Source organism: Mauremys reevesii, linkage group 3, assembly GCF_016161935.1.
Source record: "Mauremys reevesii isolate NIE-2019 linkage group 3, ASM1616193v1, whole genome shotgun sequence".
In the NCBI taxonomy this organism is placed as follows: Eukaryota; Metazoa; Chordata; order Testudines; family Geoemydidae; genus Mauremys; species Mauremys reevesii.
This window is the reverse complement of record NC_052625.1, coordinates 98880333-98895712: the sequence shown is the minus strand read 5'-3', so window position 1 is coordinate 98895712 and position 15380 is coordinate 98880333. Positions and strand designations below refer to the sequence as shown.

The following is a 15380-nucleotide window of genomic DNA, read 5'->3' as shown; positions in this document are numbered from 1 at the left end:
TCTGTGTAAAAGACCCACATTGCAGGAGCTATAAGACTTCTGGGACTAAGGGTGTTTGGGGGTTAGAATGTGTGTTCCACAGGAAGGGGTGATGCTTGCCACATTACTTTAATCTGAATCTAGGGGTAGCATTGAGAGAGTCTGAAAGTTGAGATTCCTCCATGGTGAATGAAGCAATGGTTTTGGTCTAAAGGCTTCTTGGAGAAGAGAAGTTGAAAGACAGAGGATTTGAAGAGCTTGAATAAATGAGGTATAAACTCTCTGAATTGCTACTTTTGCCAAATAAAATTAAAAGTGAGAGGAACCCATATGAGTAATTTTTTTCTCTTCAAAGAGTTTTGTATCAAGTCTCCCTGTCACATTCTGATCATTCTTGTGTCCAAAAAGAAATATAAAGGCCATGTACATGTTATTTCTGGTCATGTCCTAAATGAAGACCTATATGTGTGAATTTGCCTCTGGCTTCAGTTAATTACTGACCTGATTTGGTTGTACCCAGATACTTGAGATATTAAGCCTGATCATTTCACATCAGCTTTATATTGTGTTAATTCCTTGTACTGATGGGTGTTAAGTGTGATTCACATGTCATGAGTTCAGAATTAGGGCTTGTAGACTTGGCCTAATTTTGTTGTGGGATTCAGTTGAACATCAGTGCCATTAGGAGAGTTATCTTGAAGATTAAACAGGAAAAAACTGAGCTACCACTATCATTGCTGCCAAGAGGAGACAAAACCTTGGTATTAAAATAAAGTACCTACCATCACTTCTCAACTGAAGTACTCTGATTGTACTTGCTGGCATGCTCAAAAGACCTCTGTGTTGCTTACAATTTATTTTGATCTGAAAAAATATCCAACCCATGAGGGACCCATCCAAAGCACCATGTGCCCTTGACATAAGTTTTTAAAAACACTATGCAGGTTAACACAGCATTTTTCCTCTCCCACTCCACACCACCTACCCTCATTGCCAAAAAACTATATATAAAAAACAACAAAAACCTCGACTTTTGTTGTTAAATTCCCAAAAAAGGCGGCATAACATTTCTTATACAGTAACTCCTCACTTGATGTTGTAGTTATGTTCCTGAAAAATGCGACTTTAAGCAAAATGGTGTTAAGCGAATCCAATTTCCCCATAAGAATTAATGTAAATGAGGGGGTTAAGTTCCAGGGAAATTTTTTTTACCAGACAAAAGACTATTATATATATACACACACAGTATAAGTTTTAAACAAACTTTTAATACTGGTACACAGTGATGATGATTGTGAAGCTTGGTTGAGGTGCAGGAGTCAGAGGGTGGGATATTTCCCTTACTGCTAAATGACGAACTAGCAATTGGCTGAGCCCTCAAGGGTTAATTCTCTCACTCTGCAAGGCAGCAGGAATGGAGGGAGGGGAGAGAGCATCACAGACAGAGAGACACACTATGTGTGAGAGAGAGAGAGATGCACATTTCCCTTAAGTACACTGCCTTGTTAATTAGATCAGCTTGCTGAGACCCCAGCTGCTGCAAGCTCCCTCTGTCCTGAGCCCTGCTCTATGGAAGATGGGGTAAGTGGGGTGCAGGAGGGAGGGGGACACCCTGATATTAGCCTCCCTCTTCCCTCCCCCCTGGCACAGCAAGCAGGAGTCTTGGGGAGCAGCTCCAAGGCAGAGGGCAGGAGCAGCACATGGGAGTGGGGGCAGGCAACTGCTGTACAGGGAACTTAGGGGAGCGGGGAGCTGATACGGGGGTCGCCAGTCCACCCTGGTTCTAAGCCCCCACCAGCTAGCTGCAATGGGCTGCTCTTCCTGCAAGCAGTAAACAAAACAGGCGGCTGCCAAAGGACCTTAGACGGGAGCATTGCACAACTTTAAATGAGCATGTTCCCTAATTGATCAGTAATGTAACAACATTAACTGGGACGACTTTAAGTGAGGAGTTACTGTACAGTGCTTTTCATTGGTGATCTCAAAGCACGTCACAATCTTTAATGTAGCGTGGCCCACAACACCCCTGTGAGATAGAAAGCATTATTATTATTCTGGGGTCTTTAGTGTTGGAGCTGTTCCACTTCGTATAAATTAAATATTTCAATGAGTAGGAACTTTAACTTGAGGCTACTACATCTCAGGTGAGTGCCCCAACAATTAGTAATTGGAAAAGCGACTTTCTATAGGTCATTTAATTAGTTATACAAAGTGGAACAGCTTCAGCAGGAGAGATTAAGACAGCAGAGTGTGGCTGTAGCCTGCTGGTGCAGTTATTTACCTGGGCTGTAACAGACCCAGGTTCAAGTCCTCTGCCTACTTCCAAGTAGTGACTCAAAGCTGGGTCTCCCACATGAGTTCCCTAATAATTTGTTGTGCTGTGGTGGCTAATGCTCTGTATGTGTGTGTGTGTTTTGGAAAACTTCAAAGGTCTCTGTTCCATCCAAATAGAGTTTGACACAAATCGGACATAAAAAGTCAATCATCTAGTAAATAAGAAATGCATGATGCACCCTTTCCCAACAATACAAATGTAAAAAATAATTTGAATAATTAAGTTATAAAATTGTTTAAATGTGTATTGATATAGTGCATCCCTCTGGTTAGGAAAAACAAGCACCAAATTTAATGTAAATACAATATTGGGTTGCAAATCAACATGGCTTAATGCTTGCTTATGATAAAAATCAACCTACCTTCAGGAAAATAACTTAGAAGTATAAATGCAAAATATGATTAAAATCAGTGATTTAAATTGTTTTGATTGAAATTAATCCACTCTGGGAAATATAAACTTCAGCCCCTTTTAATGCTGTTTAGGAAGGGGGAAATAGACTACTGACATGATGGTTTGATCTCTCCTTCCCTCCAGAAAATGCAAGCTGTCTGGCAAGGACAATGTTAACACAAGAATTTAAACTTTAACTGCTAATGAACACAATGAAAAAATTTAAGAATAAAATAAGTTTATTATCGCTATTATTTTTCATAAAGGTAATCAAGACTTGAACATCATGGGCTTTTTGATTAGTGATTTGTATACCACAGCAATATTCAAATTGACTTTAATTCCTTGAAGTACAAAGGACGACATACAAAAAGATGCATACCTCATCTGTCTTGATTTTTTTACTGGGACTCTTGATGGATGTGACACCCTTGCACATTCAGACAAACAGAATAAGCAGCACAGTATATATTTAACATGTATTGAACACATTTTACTGTTAGCACATTTTAAATTCATTCACACATCAACTACTTGCTCTAGTTCTAGGAGATTTTTATTGGGATAGCCACTGAAGCTTTAAAGCTTTGCTGGGAGCTGAGGGTTCAATTGCCAAGATTCTTAAATTTCTCCAGAAGCAGGAACGTCTCATGTGTATTTATATGGAAAGTTTAGTCCTGAGTATCAAGCCCACTGAAGTAGAAGCAGCAATCGCACTGATTGTGTAAGTCTGGTTGGAACTAACTTCACTTATTACTGACAACACTGAATAGAACAAATCCTGTCCTCTAACAAAGGTATGGCCAGGCCCAAGCACAAACCAAAGTCACTGCATGTATCTCTTTCGAAATTCTGTGTGTTGGCTTAGGGATGGAAAAGGTGAACAAGCTATGATCTTTAGGGGAGGGGACAGTCCCATGATCTCACACATGTGCTGTTGGCACTGAGTAGGTCCAAACGTGCTGATATTTTTCACTGGAATGTTACATGTTTGCATTTTTGAGTCCTAGCTGTAAAGGGATTTAAGCTATGCAGGATGGGGAATACTTTTTAAAAATCAAAACTGCAATTCAAAAGGTGGCACTTTGCTTAGATGCAGATTGCTATTAATTAACAAAGACAAAAACATTTCCCGTGCATAAGCTGCATTTTTAACAGATGTGCAAATCTTCTTCAGATGGTAAATGAACTTGCTGAACAACAGTGTGTATATTTTAAAGGGCAACTCTCCAGTGAGAGGAGCAAGGTAAGGTGTTGACTTTCCTACACAGTTCTGTCAGCGGGTCTCCGTCCTGATTCGCTGTATCCCAATTACTCTAATCCTGGGCTACTATCGGACATGAAACACAACTGTGTCCAGCTGTGTTCCTGAATGGGAGTAAATGAGGTGTAAGACTAAGATACTCTGAAATCCAGTGGTGGGCTCTCCGACCTGCAGCATTTTCTGCATACGATAAAAACATGGTTATTTTTAGGCATAGCCTGCATTGATTTTTTTTTTAACCCCAGCAGGATTTAATCCAAATTACTAATTGGACTTGGTAATTAATAGAAAAATCTACTATATAACCAAAGGGGGCAAACAGGTTTCTCACCTTGCAGACTTTAAAGAGAGATTTCTAGAAGGTTTTTTTTTTTTAAAGCTTGAAGTCTTATTAAAGAGAGAGTCATTTGCTGGAGGCAGAGGCTTATGGAAAATTGCGAAGTGGAAAAAACAAGCAACCTAAATCCCATCTTTATAGATACATCCCATTTATGAGGTAGTCAGACTCCTCAGATGTAATGGGGCGAGCTTTTTTAAGTTTCTGTCTCACCAAACGCAGCCGACAAGCAACCATAAGCAGCAGCAAAGCAGTGATGGCCAAGCCTAAAGCCAGGGGTAGCACAGCACCTAGAGAGAGGTTAAGAAAGTTTACACTTTAACATACCAAAAATGGGGTGGGGGAAAATTACAGTTCTCTTGCATTTTTTAAGCAACAGCACCCAGCCTGGCTGAAGTAATGCAGAACTATCTTGTGCACCCTACACTGGGAAACTATGACATATAAATCACATGTATTAACAGTATTGTTGCTAAGGTAGCATATTACTCCTTTCCTTATTATTTTTATCTGGGTCTGTCACACCTTCCTGAAAAATACTAGCTGAGCTGATGATGATCTGATTTTAAAGATCAGAAATAAGAGAAAATCTGTAGATTAAATATATAATCAGTCTTACCTGTTTCTGGGACTGGATGCCCCCCTGCAGCCTGATCACTTTTTGACACAACAATGCCATTTTCGTTTGTATCTGTCCTTTTCCCTGAGGAACTATTAGCTGCATAAAATCAAGCGAGAGAGAGATCAATATTACAATTCAGTGATTGAGGAAATGGATTTGTCTCTGAATCATGTGACAATCTACTCAAGGTGCAAGTGGATAAATTTACCATACTCCAGGTTAAGAGCTACTGATCCGTATATGTTTTGAAATAATTTTTTTTAAACTTAAGTTACAAAGAAAAATCCCCCTACATCATGCACCAACTACAACAAACTTCAGCCATGCATAGGTAATTTCAGTATGTATTGGCTAAGAGATAGATATAAGTTCCAGACAAAAAATTTCACTAAGACGTCATTAGGGATGTAACCAAATATCAGTTAAAACACCACAGAAGAGAGCTATAAATACTTGAAAACCAGGACATTTCTAATTCTGGTTACAGTTTTGAAAAAAATCAAGTTTTGTAAGTCAGGAAATTCAGTTAGGTCCCACAAACACCCTTAACTCTGACCCATCTCCCTCTCCAACATCCAAATCTTATAGTACTATAGCTAAATACTTTCAGGAGGTCATAAATATGTGGGAAAGGTATTCTAAGGAAGGTGAATGTGTTGATTTGGGCTCTTCAACTTAATGTAGAATAGCTGCTAAAAAACTGTGTTGTTTCTAGACTGTAAAGGGATAAGAAAGCACGTGTTTTATTGCTGTTAAGGAACTGTTAAAGTTGAGGTGGTGGTTAGCCTATCCATAATAGCAGTTTTGCTTACACAGATTCTACAGAATTCAGCCCATAGTCTCCACTCATGGCTTTGCAATCTTATGTAATCCATGATGCAGTAACAGGGTGACTTAATGAAAGTGACAGGCTGCAGTTTGGTCTACACTTATAACTTATACTGGCATAGCTATGTCAGTTAGGAGTGTGAAAAAACCCACAAGCTATGCCGACAAAATCCCTGTGTAGATGCACCTATGTCAACAGAAAAGTGCTTCAGTTGGCATAGAGAATGTCATTTGGGGAGACAGTGTTCCTACAACAGCAGAAAAATTTCTGCCAGTGCAGGCTGCATCTACACTAGAGGGCTATGCTGCCAAAGCTAGGCTGATATGGCTCCATAGTGTAGACGTAGCCTAGACCCATCAACATTCTCACTTTCGATCTAAAGGATGAATATTTTCAAATCTCTATCATGCCAAGACAATGCAAGTTTTAGGGCCAACAGCTTATAGAGGTTCATCTAGCAAAAGTGGGAGAATTTGGGGGAACAAATTTTGGGGAACAACACAGACCCATCACAAGACATGTTGTAGGATCATTAAGAAAATGGCTATTAATATAGGCTGGGCAAGGCCAATCAAAGCTAATACTGCTTAGTGTCCATATCTGTTGTGGGCTGGAAAAAAAGACGAGGCAACTCCAGACTGGTTTTTGAACAAGATACAATGGGCAACTGTAGTGCTTTCATACAAAGTGTGTGTGTAGATTTTTGAAGGACAAAGGAATCTGGTTTGCCTTTGAAACGTATCATTCACCCTAGCACAGTCTCTTCCTGGGTCTTGAAATACATTCCCCTGAGTCCTGCATGGACGTATGACCCTGAGCGAACAAGCTGGGTGACAGTTTTGCTGAGATAACTTAGGAGCACTGAGTCTGAGCAAGGATTTTTTTTCCTAATGTGACATAATGTGTACTTCAGCGTATTGCTTGTCTAGCTGTACATTTAGTACTATCAGTCTGTCTGGAGTTAACATTTCTATTTTGCCACAGGACTCTTTGCTGCATTTGTATTTTATGACTCTCACCTTATTTTTTAGCCTGTGCCCAATACAGTGTGCGTTTATATAGGATAACAAATTGGTGATACATTTAAGTTGTGGCTCCTGCGGTTGTGTGTCTCAGAAGCATGAGTAAAGTAGAGTAGAGTAGGGGATTCAGTGAAGGGTTGTGATTCCCTCACCAAACAGTGCAGCAAGGCAGTTGGCATAGACCAGTTGGGACACTAAACCTGAGGAATGCAACGTTGTTACAGTGACTTATACACGAGAAGTGACAGTCTTGGGGGCATTCCTAAACTCAGGCCTCCTACACAGACTGTGATTGCTAGAGCTGCTCTTGCTGCTCCCAGCCAGCTTGCCATTCCAATGTGCTTAGCTGCAAGCAAACTTCTATCACACCACCTCACAAATGTAATAGCACCACAATAGGCAGCCAATGGTGAGCACCATGCTGGAAAGCAGCTTTAGGACAACAACTTAGCTGCAATACAGAAGTGATGTGTTTGGTCTCTTGGGGAGAAGGTGTGTGAATTACACAACTCAGAGGGTGTGTCTACAGAGGGAAATTTCCCTCTTTTGACCACTGTTCCCAGCCAGTCCCCCAGAATCTGATGTCAATGACAGTCGAAAACGTTTTGGGGACTAGTGTAGACAGAGCCAAGCCATGACCCTGTTGCAGAAAGTGTGCTCTCTGCACAAGGTGTCTCATATCTTTTTATCACAAGCTTTGTCTACTTTGTGGTCTATTTCCAACACCAATTGGGGAGGGAGTGTAGGGACAGTGAGTTAGCCCATGGTTAACAACAGGTAATTCATCTAGTGTAAGCAGAGTCCTAAATAATCCACACCACAGTTAGTCCAGTCAGACACATTAAGGATCGGTTTAATACAGAGTTTTGTATTGCTGTCCATCATTATAGTATCTGAGCACATGTAGCAAAGAGATTCATTTATCCAATATCTTAGTACCCAGAAGCAAGTTCACTGATGGGGAGCTCACTAGTGGAGGGGAGAAGGGAAGGGTGACATGTCCCCACTAGTGTTGTTAACGATCATTGTAATTTAAAGGGAAGAGTAAGAAACTGCTTCCTGCAACCTCTTATCACAAAGAAAATCTCTTCTCTTCATAGATTAAGATCAGGAGGGGCCATTATGATTTCCAGGGCTGACCTTCTGCATAACACTGCATCAAGTCCATAACTTATGGTTGAACTAGAGCAGTGGTTCTTAACCTGGGGTGCACCCCCCCCCGGGGGTGCGAGATGCCCTTTCTGGGGGTGCGAGACATGCCAGATTGTTTTAGAAGGTAAATCATCGAAAACACAAATTAAACACAGGCACGTAAGTACAACTACTTTGTTTCATCAAACCTATGTATTTATTAACATTATACTTTTTTTTAACAATTACTGTAATATACAAACAAAAAATATATCTAGGTTTAAAGAACTGACCTACTTCAACAATTTTTGATAAAGGGTGCAAGAACGTATTTTGGGAACCAAAGGAGTGCAGGCTGCAGTAAAGGTTAAGAACCACTGAACTAGAGCATACTACTGAAGGACTGCCAGACTTGATGTAAAGATTCAAAGTGATGGAGAACGTACCACATCCTCATGTAAGCTGTTCCAATAGTTAATTACCCTTGCTATTAAAATTTCCACTTATTTCTAGTTTGATTTTTGCCTGGTGTCAACTTCCAACCATTGCATCTATTAAACCACTTCATTTACCTTCCCTCACCTATAATTTTGTGACAATATACAAAATAATTATTTAAAAACAAGTCAAACCTGGCTCTGAATTGGACTGAGATGACGGATCCGTTGCAGTCTGTTGTGAAATTGCACCTGTTAATGAATATATTAAAAAAAATCATATTTTGCAAAGAAAGTTCTCATTGGTTGAGATTAAGACTTCATTTTAATATATTTTTGAGGCACAGTGGTTTATAACACTACCTTTGCAACACCTGGGAGACATACTGTCAGTTTCATTGAGCTCACACGTAAAATTAGCTTGGTGGGCCTCATCTTGTTATTCACAGGTGTAAACATTATGTACATGTGGTCCAGCTGAGAGAACCACTAGAGAATTTGGCATGCCAACTCAGGAGAGGACCTATACTAAAATGGGAGTGTTGTTTATTACACAAGTACATTTATAGATTTGTGTGAGGAAGCCTGAATGGCTTCTACTCACGCTATCCTTAGCTCTCCTCAGTGTTAGCACTTTTTTATTCTCACTGAAGACTGGGGTCCTTCTTTCCTTGATGGGATTTACTCCTTTAACCCTGCCTGTGCCAAAAGTGAAACTACAATCTTTCAAGCAAAGGACTGAAGACGTTTCCTTGAAAGCTTAACAGTTCCACTCATCAGCTGGCTGGAGGGACCCTATTGTGCAATCAAGGCACTCTCTTCAGCCAGGAAGGACAGCAAGCCCAGAAACAAAATTTACCATCGTTCCCCTATATGACATCACCACAAGGCTGGTTACTATTGGGATTTTTTGCAATAAGGGACTATCCTGTAATTGATTCTTCTCACTAAACCAGTAGAAACACATCGGTACTAGCAAACACAAGGTAGATTAGACTATAAGTTTCAGTGCTTTGAGTTTGCTACCTAGGACTTCAGGCCCAAATTATTTGAGGCTGAGGTGCTCATACCACACAGCTTCATATAAATATTTTGTGTCAAAGTATTACTGGATTTATTCAGAATTCTTCAGAAAAAGCAACAGTGTGTCTTAAGGAAACATCTCATCCCAAAAATGTGTACTTGTCTGCCAAGCCTGTATTTCTTAATTGACCGTTTTTATAATTGACGTTTTTAAATCCCAAACCCCAATGTGCTGAGATTTAGATTTTTATCAGTACTTCATCAGCACAGACTTCCCACCATGGGACATGAAGAGATACTGCAGAACCTTGCTAACTGTACATGAGTGCCCTGCAGATCCATTGTTATTACTAATCCTTGCATAGTAGGTTTATTTGCTTAATCCCTGATAATTCAAGAGTACTTTATCACAAAATGCACTTGCTTTCAATTATTTTGATAAGTATCATTTAGTTATGTTACTCTTATATTAGCATACTAGTAAATGTGCTGTAGCATATGCTGTGAGAGTGGTGAAGTCTGAGAAATGTAAGCTATTATAACAATGCTGAGATATGGGCAGAGATTACCATGGTTTTAGTTAAAAGTACTGGGTTAGTAGATCAGTGAGATTCTATTCTACAAGGACATTTTTAACTTTAACTGAAATCAGTTTAAATTCTAACTGAAAATTATAAAAAAGTAACAGTAAAAGCACAAGAATTAAAGAAAGACAGCTGGAAATCTTTCCTACTTAAAAAAGTGAGTTAAAAGTAGTTTCAGGTGCTACTCCTGCTCCTGACTCCCCACACCAATTTCTGTGGTTTTATAATCAGTTTCCCATTTTTTGAAATGTTTTTCCATTTCCTCTTTTTGTGTGTGAAAGGCACATGCTAACATGGGAAGCTGACCAAGAAACCGACTGAGCAGAGGTAAACACTGACACTGTCAATACAGAAGTGTGGACAATAGCCAAAGGAAACAAACTGAATACAAGCTACCATTCCATTTTCCTCTCACTTTCAGTTATAATCTTTGGTGTTAGTAATAAATGTAAGAGGTAAAAGGACTTCAGGCAGAATAGAGAATTTTAAGTTATTCCTCTAAAGAGCCTTTGTTGCAGAGTTCATTTTACACTGCTGGAGCAAATATAAATAAATAAAACCCTTTATAAAGATATATTCCCTTATTCCCAACGGAGGTCATTTTTACCATGAATTTCTACACATTCACTGAGGCAGTCAGATTCTTGAAGGAAGTTGTTTTCATTCCCTTTGCAGCCACCATAGATGAAATGTAGGCAAGTGCCTGAAGAAACATCAAAGTGCCAGCGAGGGAAGTGCCCTTTACAAGGGCCGGCAGCGGGGGGCACCAAGCACTGCTCTGTTGCAACAAGAAAAGAAAACCATCTCTCTAATCAGTTGTATCTCTGGAAGCTAAGCTCACATCTAAACATTAAAAGTCCATTAAAATGTGAGGGTCTTGTACTCTCTGTGTACTTGTAACTTATTCTTCTTCTTCGAGTGATTGCTCCTATGCATTCCAGTTAGGTGTGCGCGCCGTGCGTGCACGGCTCTTCGGAACATTTTTACCCTAGCAACTCCAGCGGGCCGGCTGGGGTATATATCCAGATCGCGGCCGTATAATAGTCGGAGAGGCAGCCTGAACCGCCGTAGACTGTCGGGCAACAGGCGCAACCAGGCCCAGGCGCCTTCCAAGGCCCCTCAAGGGCCCAAGCAGCATTTTGATGGGGCGCCCGGTGATCCATCAGACTCTTCCAGAGATCCTTCCCCCTTATTTTAGCCTTTCCCTCCCCACTTCACTCCCGTCCCCAAAAAAACACACACAACTGGGTGCTTACAAACCCCAGTATGGTTACCGCCTTCAGTTTTCCCCCTCTCCTCCACCACCACCCCCCCCCCCTCTTCAGGACCCCCCTCTCACGAGCAATCTTCCACCTCTGAGTCTGAGACATGACTCTGAGCTTTGCCAGGGAGAGGGCCGATGCGAGGCGGGGCGCAGGGGGCATTTATTTTTATCTTTCTCATCCCATCCCCTCCGGGGGACTCAGCCAAGACCTGCTCAGCTTCTCAAATTTCGCATGGTCACCCTGGGGACCATCTTTCCTCCCCTGGTCCGGGGAGACTGGTTTGCCCGGCGAATGGAATAGCGTCGTGCTTTATCCGCCATATCCCTCCCCATCGGCGCTACCTGCGCCGCTGGTCAATGCGGTGCTGGTACCACTTTGCGGTGCTACCCTTCCAGCCTTTCGTGCGCCCCAGTGAGTCTTTAGTGCCGCGCGGCAGTGGGCCCGCAGCCCTCCGCCGTAGCCGCACCCACTCGCGCGCTCATCCATCGACGACTGGCTGGCGAGCCATCATATCAGGGCGAAGCTGATAGAATGGCGCCTGGGCCGGCCTTGTACGGCCTCCGCGCTTTCATTTCTGGCCATCACCATCAGAAGTCCACTCCTCCATCATCTTCATCCTAGACTCCGGTTTGGCCAGTTAGGCCTGCCTCCCTCAGGGCCTCCCTCAGCACCCTCAGCACCTCATCCAGCGGTTCGGTCCATCATCACGACTCCCGACCTTTCCCCGCCTGCGCCTCCTGGTCCACATGGTGTCCTGCGTCCACCATGACCGCTGCACGCGTCGCGACCACGCACCATTTAAAGACTGTGCTACATCAGACACTGAACCTTCTCTACATTTACATCAGCTAGTCATACTCTTAAAAGTGCATTTCTAAAAAGGGAAGAGATCATAACACAAAGAATTTCCTTCTCTCAGTTCACATCGGGGCAGATACTATCACCCTTCCTCACACTAAATAGTACCTTCCTATGTATGAAGTCCCATTGAAACTATTTTCCTACGTGCCTGTAAACTGCCTAGCATGTTGATGTTGCTATATAAATAATTAACAGCAGAGTCCACAGCAGAAGTTTTCCATATTTGCTCTCTTTGAGTGTTTTGTACTGTTTGCCTCTAAACTGGTTAGACTGTATTTCTAACATTTTGGAATTTTTCTTTTCTTTTTACCAACTGCTAGAAATGATGCCTGGCAAACTTCAAAGGTAAATTTTTAGGTATAATTATTAACTTCCTACAATTTCCCCCACATTACCTACATTACTAAGTGCCATCTATAATAAAAGGTGCTTTTTTTGGTTAATAAAGACTGACTAACTGAAACTATTTCTTTTTTTAATTCTTACCTGGCATAAACTCACTGATTTGTTTCTTTGGTCCCTGAGAAAGTGATTGGTTAGATTTGTCTGCGTCAAGTGATAGTAGTAGTGGTTGATTTCTTATAGTGTTTTTCTGGGTGTTTTCCACAGAGTTGTCTGCATCTTTAGTCAGTCCTACGATCCTTTGCTGGGCAGTGCTGATAGCTGCATGAGTCACTGTCTTTCGGCCAGGACTGACTGAATTAATGGAAATAAAAACAATTATTTTTGTATGGAATTAAAGTGAATGGGAGTTTTGTGATAGTAAAGATGGCAGAATTTGGCATGAGGGAGTTTTAACATGTTTATCACATTCTGATACCACTCAGCATTCAGACCACTATTATATGACAGTTTTTCTTTGCCTTCTGAGATGCTGACTCTAAATTTTCAGAGTTACAGAGGATTTAGATGCATAGCTCCCACTAGATAATCCCTTGAAAAGAGTTATGTTCTTAAAAGTGACAACTCAGAGTGAACAATGTATGGCTACAGCAATGAATCAAATGAGGCTTTCCTTAATCTCACCAATGTCATTACTGAGCAAATCTGCTACCAACAATAACCAATTCTTTGGATTTAGGATTCTCTGCTCTCCTGTTTTTTGCTAAACTCTCTTTAAACTGAGAAAACATCCTATGGGTCGCCCTGTGATGTGATATAATTATAAAATTAACTTTTAATGTCTCTACTTTTGCAGCGCTAGTATATAAAACTAAAATACAATAATCTACATGTAATGATCATGCTTTTCACTTTATTAGAAAGTGTGGATTAAGACTATCGAAGTTTAAAGCTACCAGGATCCCACAGTCAACCTCTAATTATTTCACAAAATGGGTAGCACATCTCTGAAGAAGTGTCTAAGCATTTCAGCCACAAAACCCACAACAATCAATCAATCTTAGGTACTTATCTTAGATCCCAATTACAATAGTGTCTGAGCACCATACTAGAACTATCCCCATTTTACAGATGGGGAACTGAGCCACTGGGAAATTAAGTGACTTGCACCCATGTCTCCAGAATCCCAGGTTAGCATCGAACTAGTGGACCAGCCTTCCTTCAGATACCCAGGTGTTGGGAAGGTGCAATCATTTCAATTCAATTCATAAAAACACTCTCCACCACCACTACATAAAACTGAGAGTGGATAGAACTGATAATTTAATGTAGCCTGGGACTATATTCCTTTCTAAATCTTAACTACACTCCTAATAAACAATGTACCATATCAAGAAGAGAGAGCATTTTACAGCATAGTCCCACTGCAGAACAAAAGAAGGGCATAAAGTCAAAGTTGTGTGAGGTGTAAACTGGGTTGGGGGATGCAAGATAACGAGGCAGTGGGAATTGGCTGGATCCCATAAGAGATCCTTTTTAAACATCCCAACATTTTGAATTTTTGAAAAGTGTACAACTTTTGCGATGTGTACTCTGCATTAGATGTTCAACCTCTCAGCTATTCCTTCAGATGAAAACAAGAACCCTGGCCTTGGAACAAAAGCAAAGAAAGAACTGATCTTTCAAATGTTTTGTTGAGAACTATTTAATATCTGTTACTCTGGAATCTCCAACAGTTCTAAAGTGATTTAAAAACACATTTCAGGTCATTTTTGAACACCTAATAAGAGGACAGCTACCCTGTATACCTGCTGTTTTCAATTAAAGGCTCTAAATAACTATTCTGATTAGAGAGAGCTAACTGTGCACTGAGAGAGCACATTACCGCATACCTTGTCAGAACCCCCAGCCATTGCCTCCGAGACAAAAAACAGTGTACTGTGCACTCACAGTTCTGACAGAAAGCTTCATCAGACCCATCCGGGCATTGCTCCACTCCATCGCAAGCAAAGGTGATGTCAATGCAGCAGCCATCATCGCAGATAAACTGGTAGCGAGAACAAACTCCAGTACAGCCTGTGGTAGAACAATTCTCAAATTACAAGAAGGGAAGCTCAAATACAGGATACTAAATCTAAAGAGGTATTAATATTTTAATGTTATAGCAAAACCCAAGAAAGACAACATGTAAAATAAAGTGCTGCAGAAAGACTAGAATGAAGCAGCTGTTTCACACTATGTATGTTGACACAGGAGCTATAAAGAAGAGCTGGATCCTGCACCCTCTTCACTATTTTGGTAGTTTTTCTACAGCAGGAGTTTGGGAGTTGGGGGTGTAACTGCCAAGAGGTCTGCAATACTTCAAACTTTGTGTAAACATAGCCCCTGTACTGAGACACCCCTCCCTCCCCAACTTTTTTACTCAGCTCTGCACTACTTCTCCTTTCAGTGAGTGAATTTGGGAAACTCTCTAATTAAAAAAAACAGAGCCAGCTTCGGGGCTTGATAGTGCAGCTGCTATTAAAGGAAGAAGGAAGTTTTACCCTGCACCCAAACAGCAGAGGGAGCATAATATTGGCTACAGTAGGGAGAAGTCAGCAGTTGGCTTCCTTCCTGTGGGCTCTGCACAGCAGCTCTTAATGGTGGGAAACAGTTTGGTTTCTACAAAAATCCAGAGCAGCAAATGCCACACTTCCTGGAGCACTCGCTCAGACTATCAGTAGGGAGTCTGGCTTGGGTTAAAAAACCCAGGACAGGTCCTAATGTTAAATAAACAGGAACATTTGAATGACAGGGCTTTAATTCCATTTGCTGCACACACCATTTCATAGTTAGATATTTATTTCCTGTCTGTGAGTGTATGTTATTTTACATGTGCACACGCATACATACTAATTTTGTTTTTAGAGCTGTGTGCCTTCCTTCTTTGTGTTGCATTTTGTTAAAACTGATCAAA

The 15380-nt window shown here is 41.1% G+C and overlaps 1 protein-coding gene across 3 annotated transcripts in view; it reads right to left on the bottom strand.

The window, feature by feature from the left end:
- Window positions 1-2929: 2929 nt before the first annotated feature.
- Window positions 2930-15380, bottom strand: part of LRP11 (LDL receptor related protein 11) — a 32251-nt gene continuing 19800 nt past the window's right edge. The window contains exons 4-10 of one of the 3 annotated variants that reach the window (XR_005595894.1): window positions 14375-14500; window positions 12569-12778; window positions 10564-10734; window positions 8545-8601; window positions 4928-5026; window positions 4303-4598; window positions 2931-4151 (exon numbers count right to left, since the gene is read on the bottom strand). Coding sequence is in view for 2 of the 3 variants with exons in the window: in XM_039529254.1 (XP_039385188.1) it covers window positions 4444-4598; window positions 4928-5026; window positions 8545-8601; window positions 10564-10734; window positions 12569-12778; window positions 14375-14500 (818 nt within the window). In the remaining variant the exon portion in view is untranslated. Of the gene's footprint in view, window positions 4599-4927; window positions 5027-8544; window positions 8602-10563; window positions 10735-12568; window positions 12779-14374; window positions 14501-15380 lie in introns of all 3 variants that reach the window. The other 2 variants (XM_039529254.1, XM_039529255.1) reach the window with 2 other exon arrangements.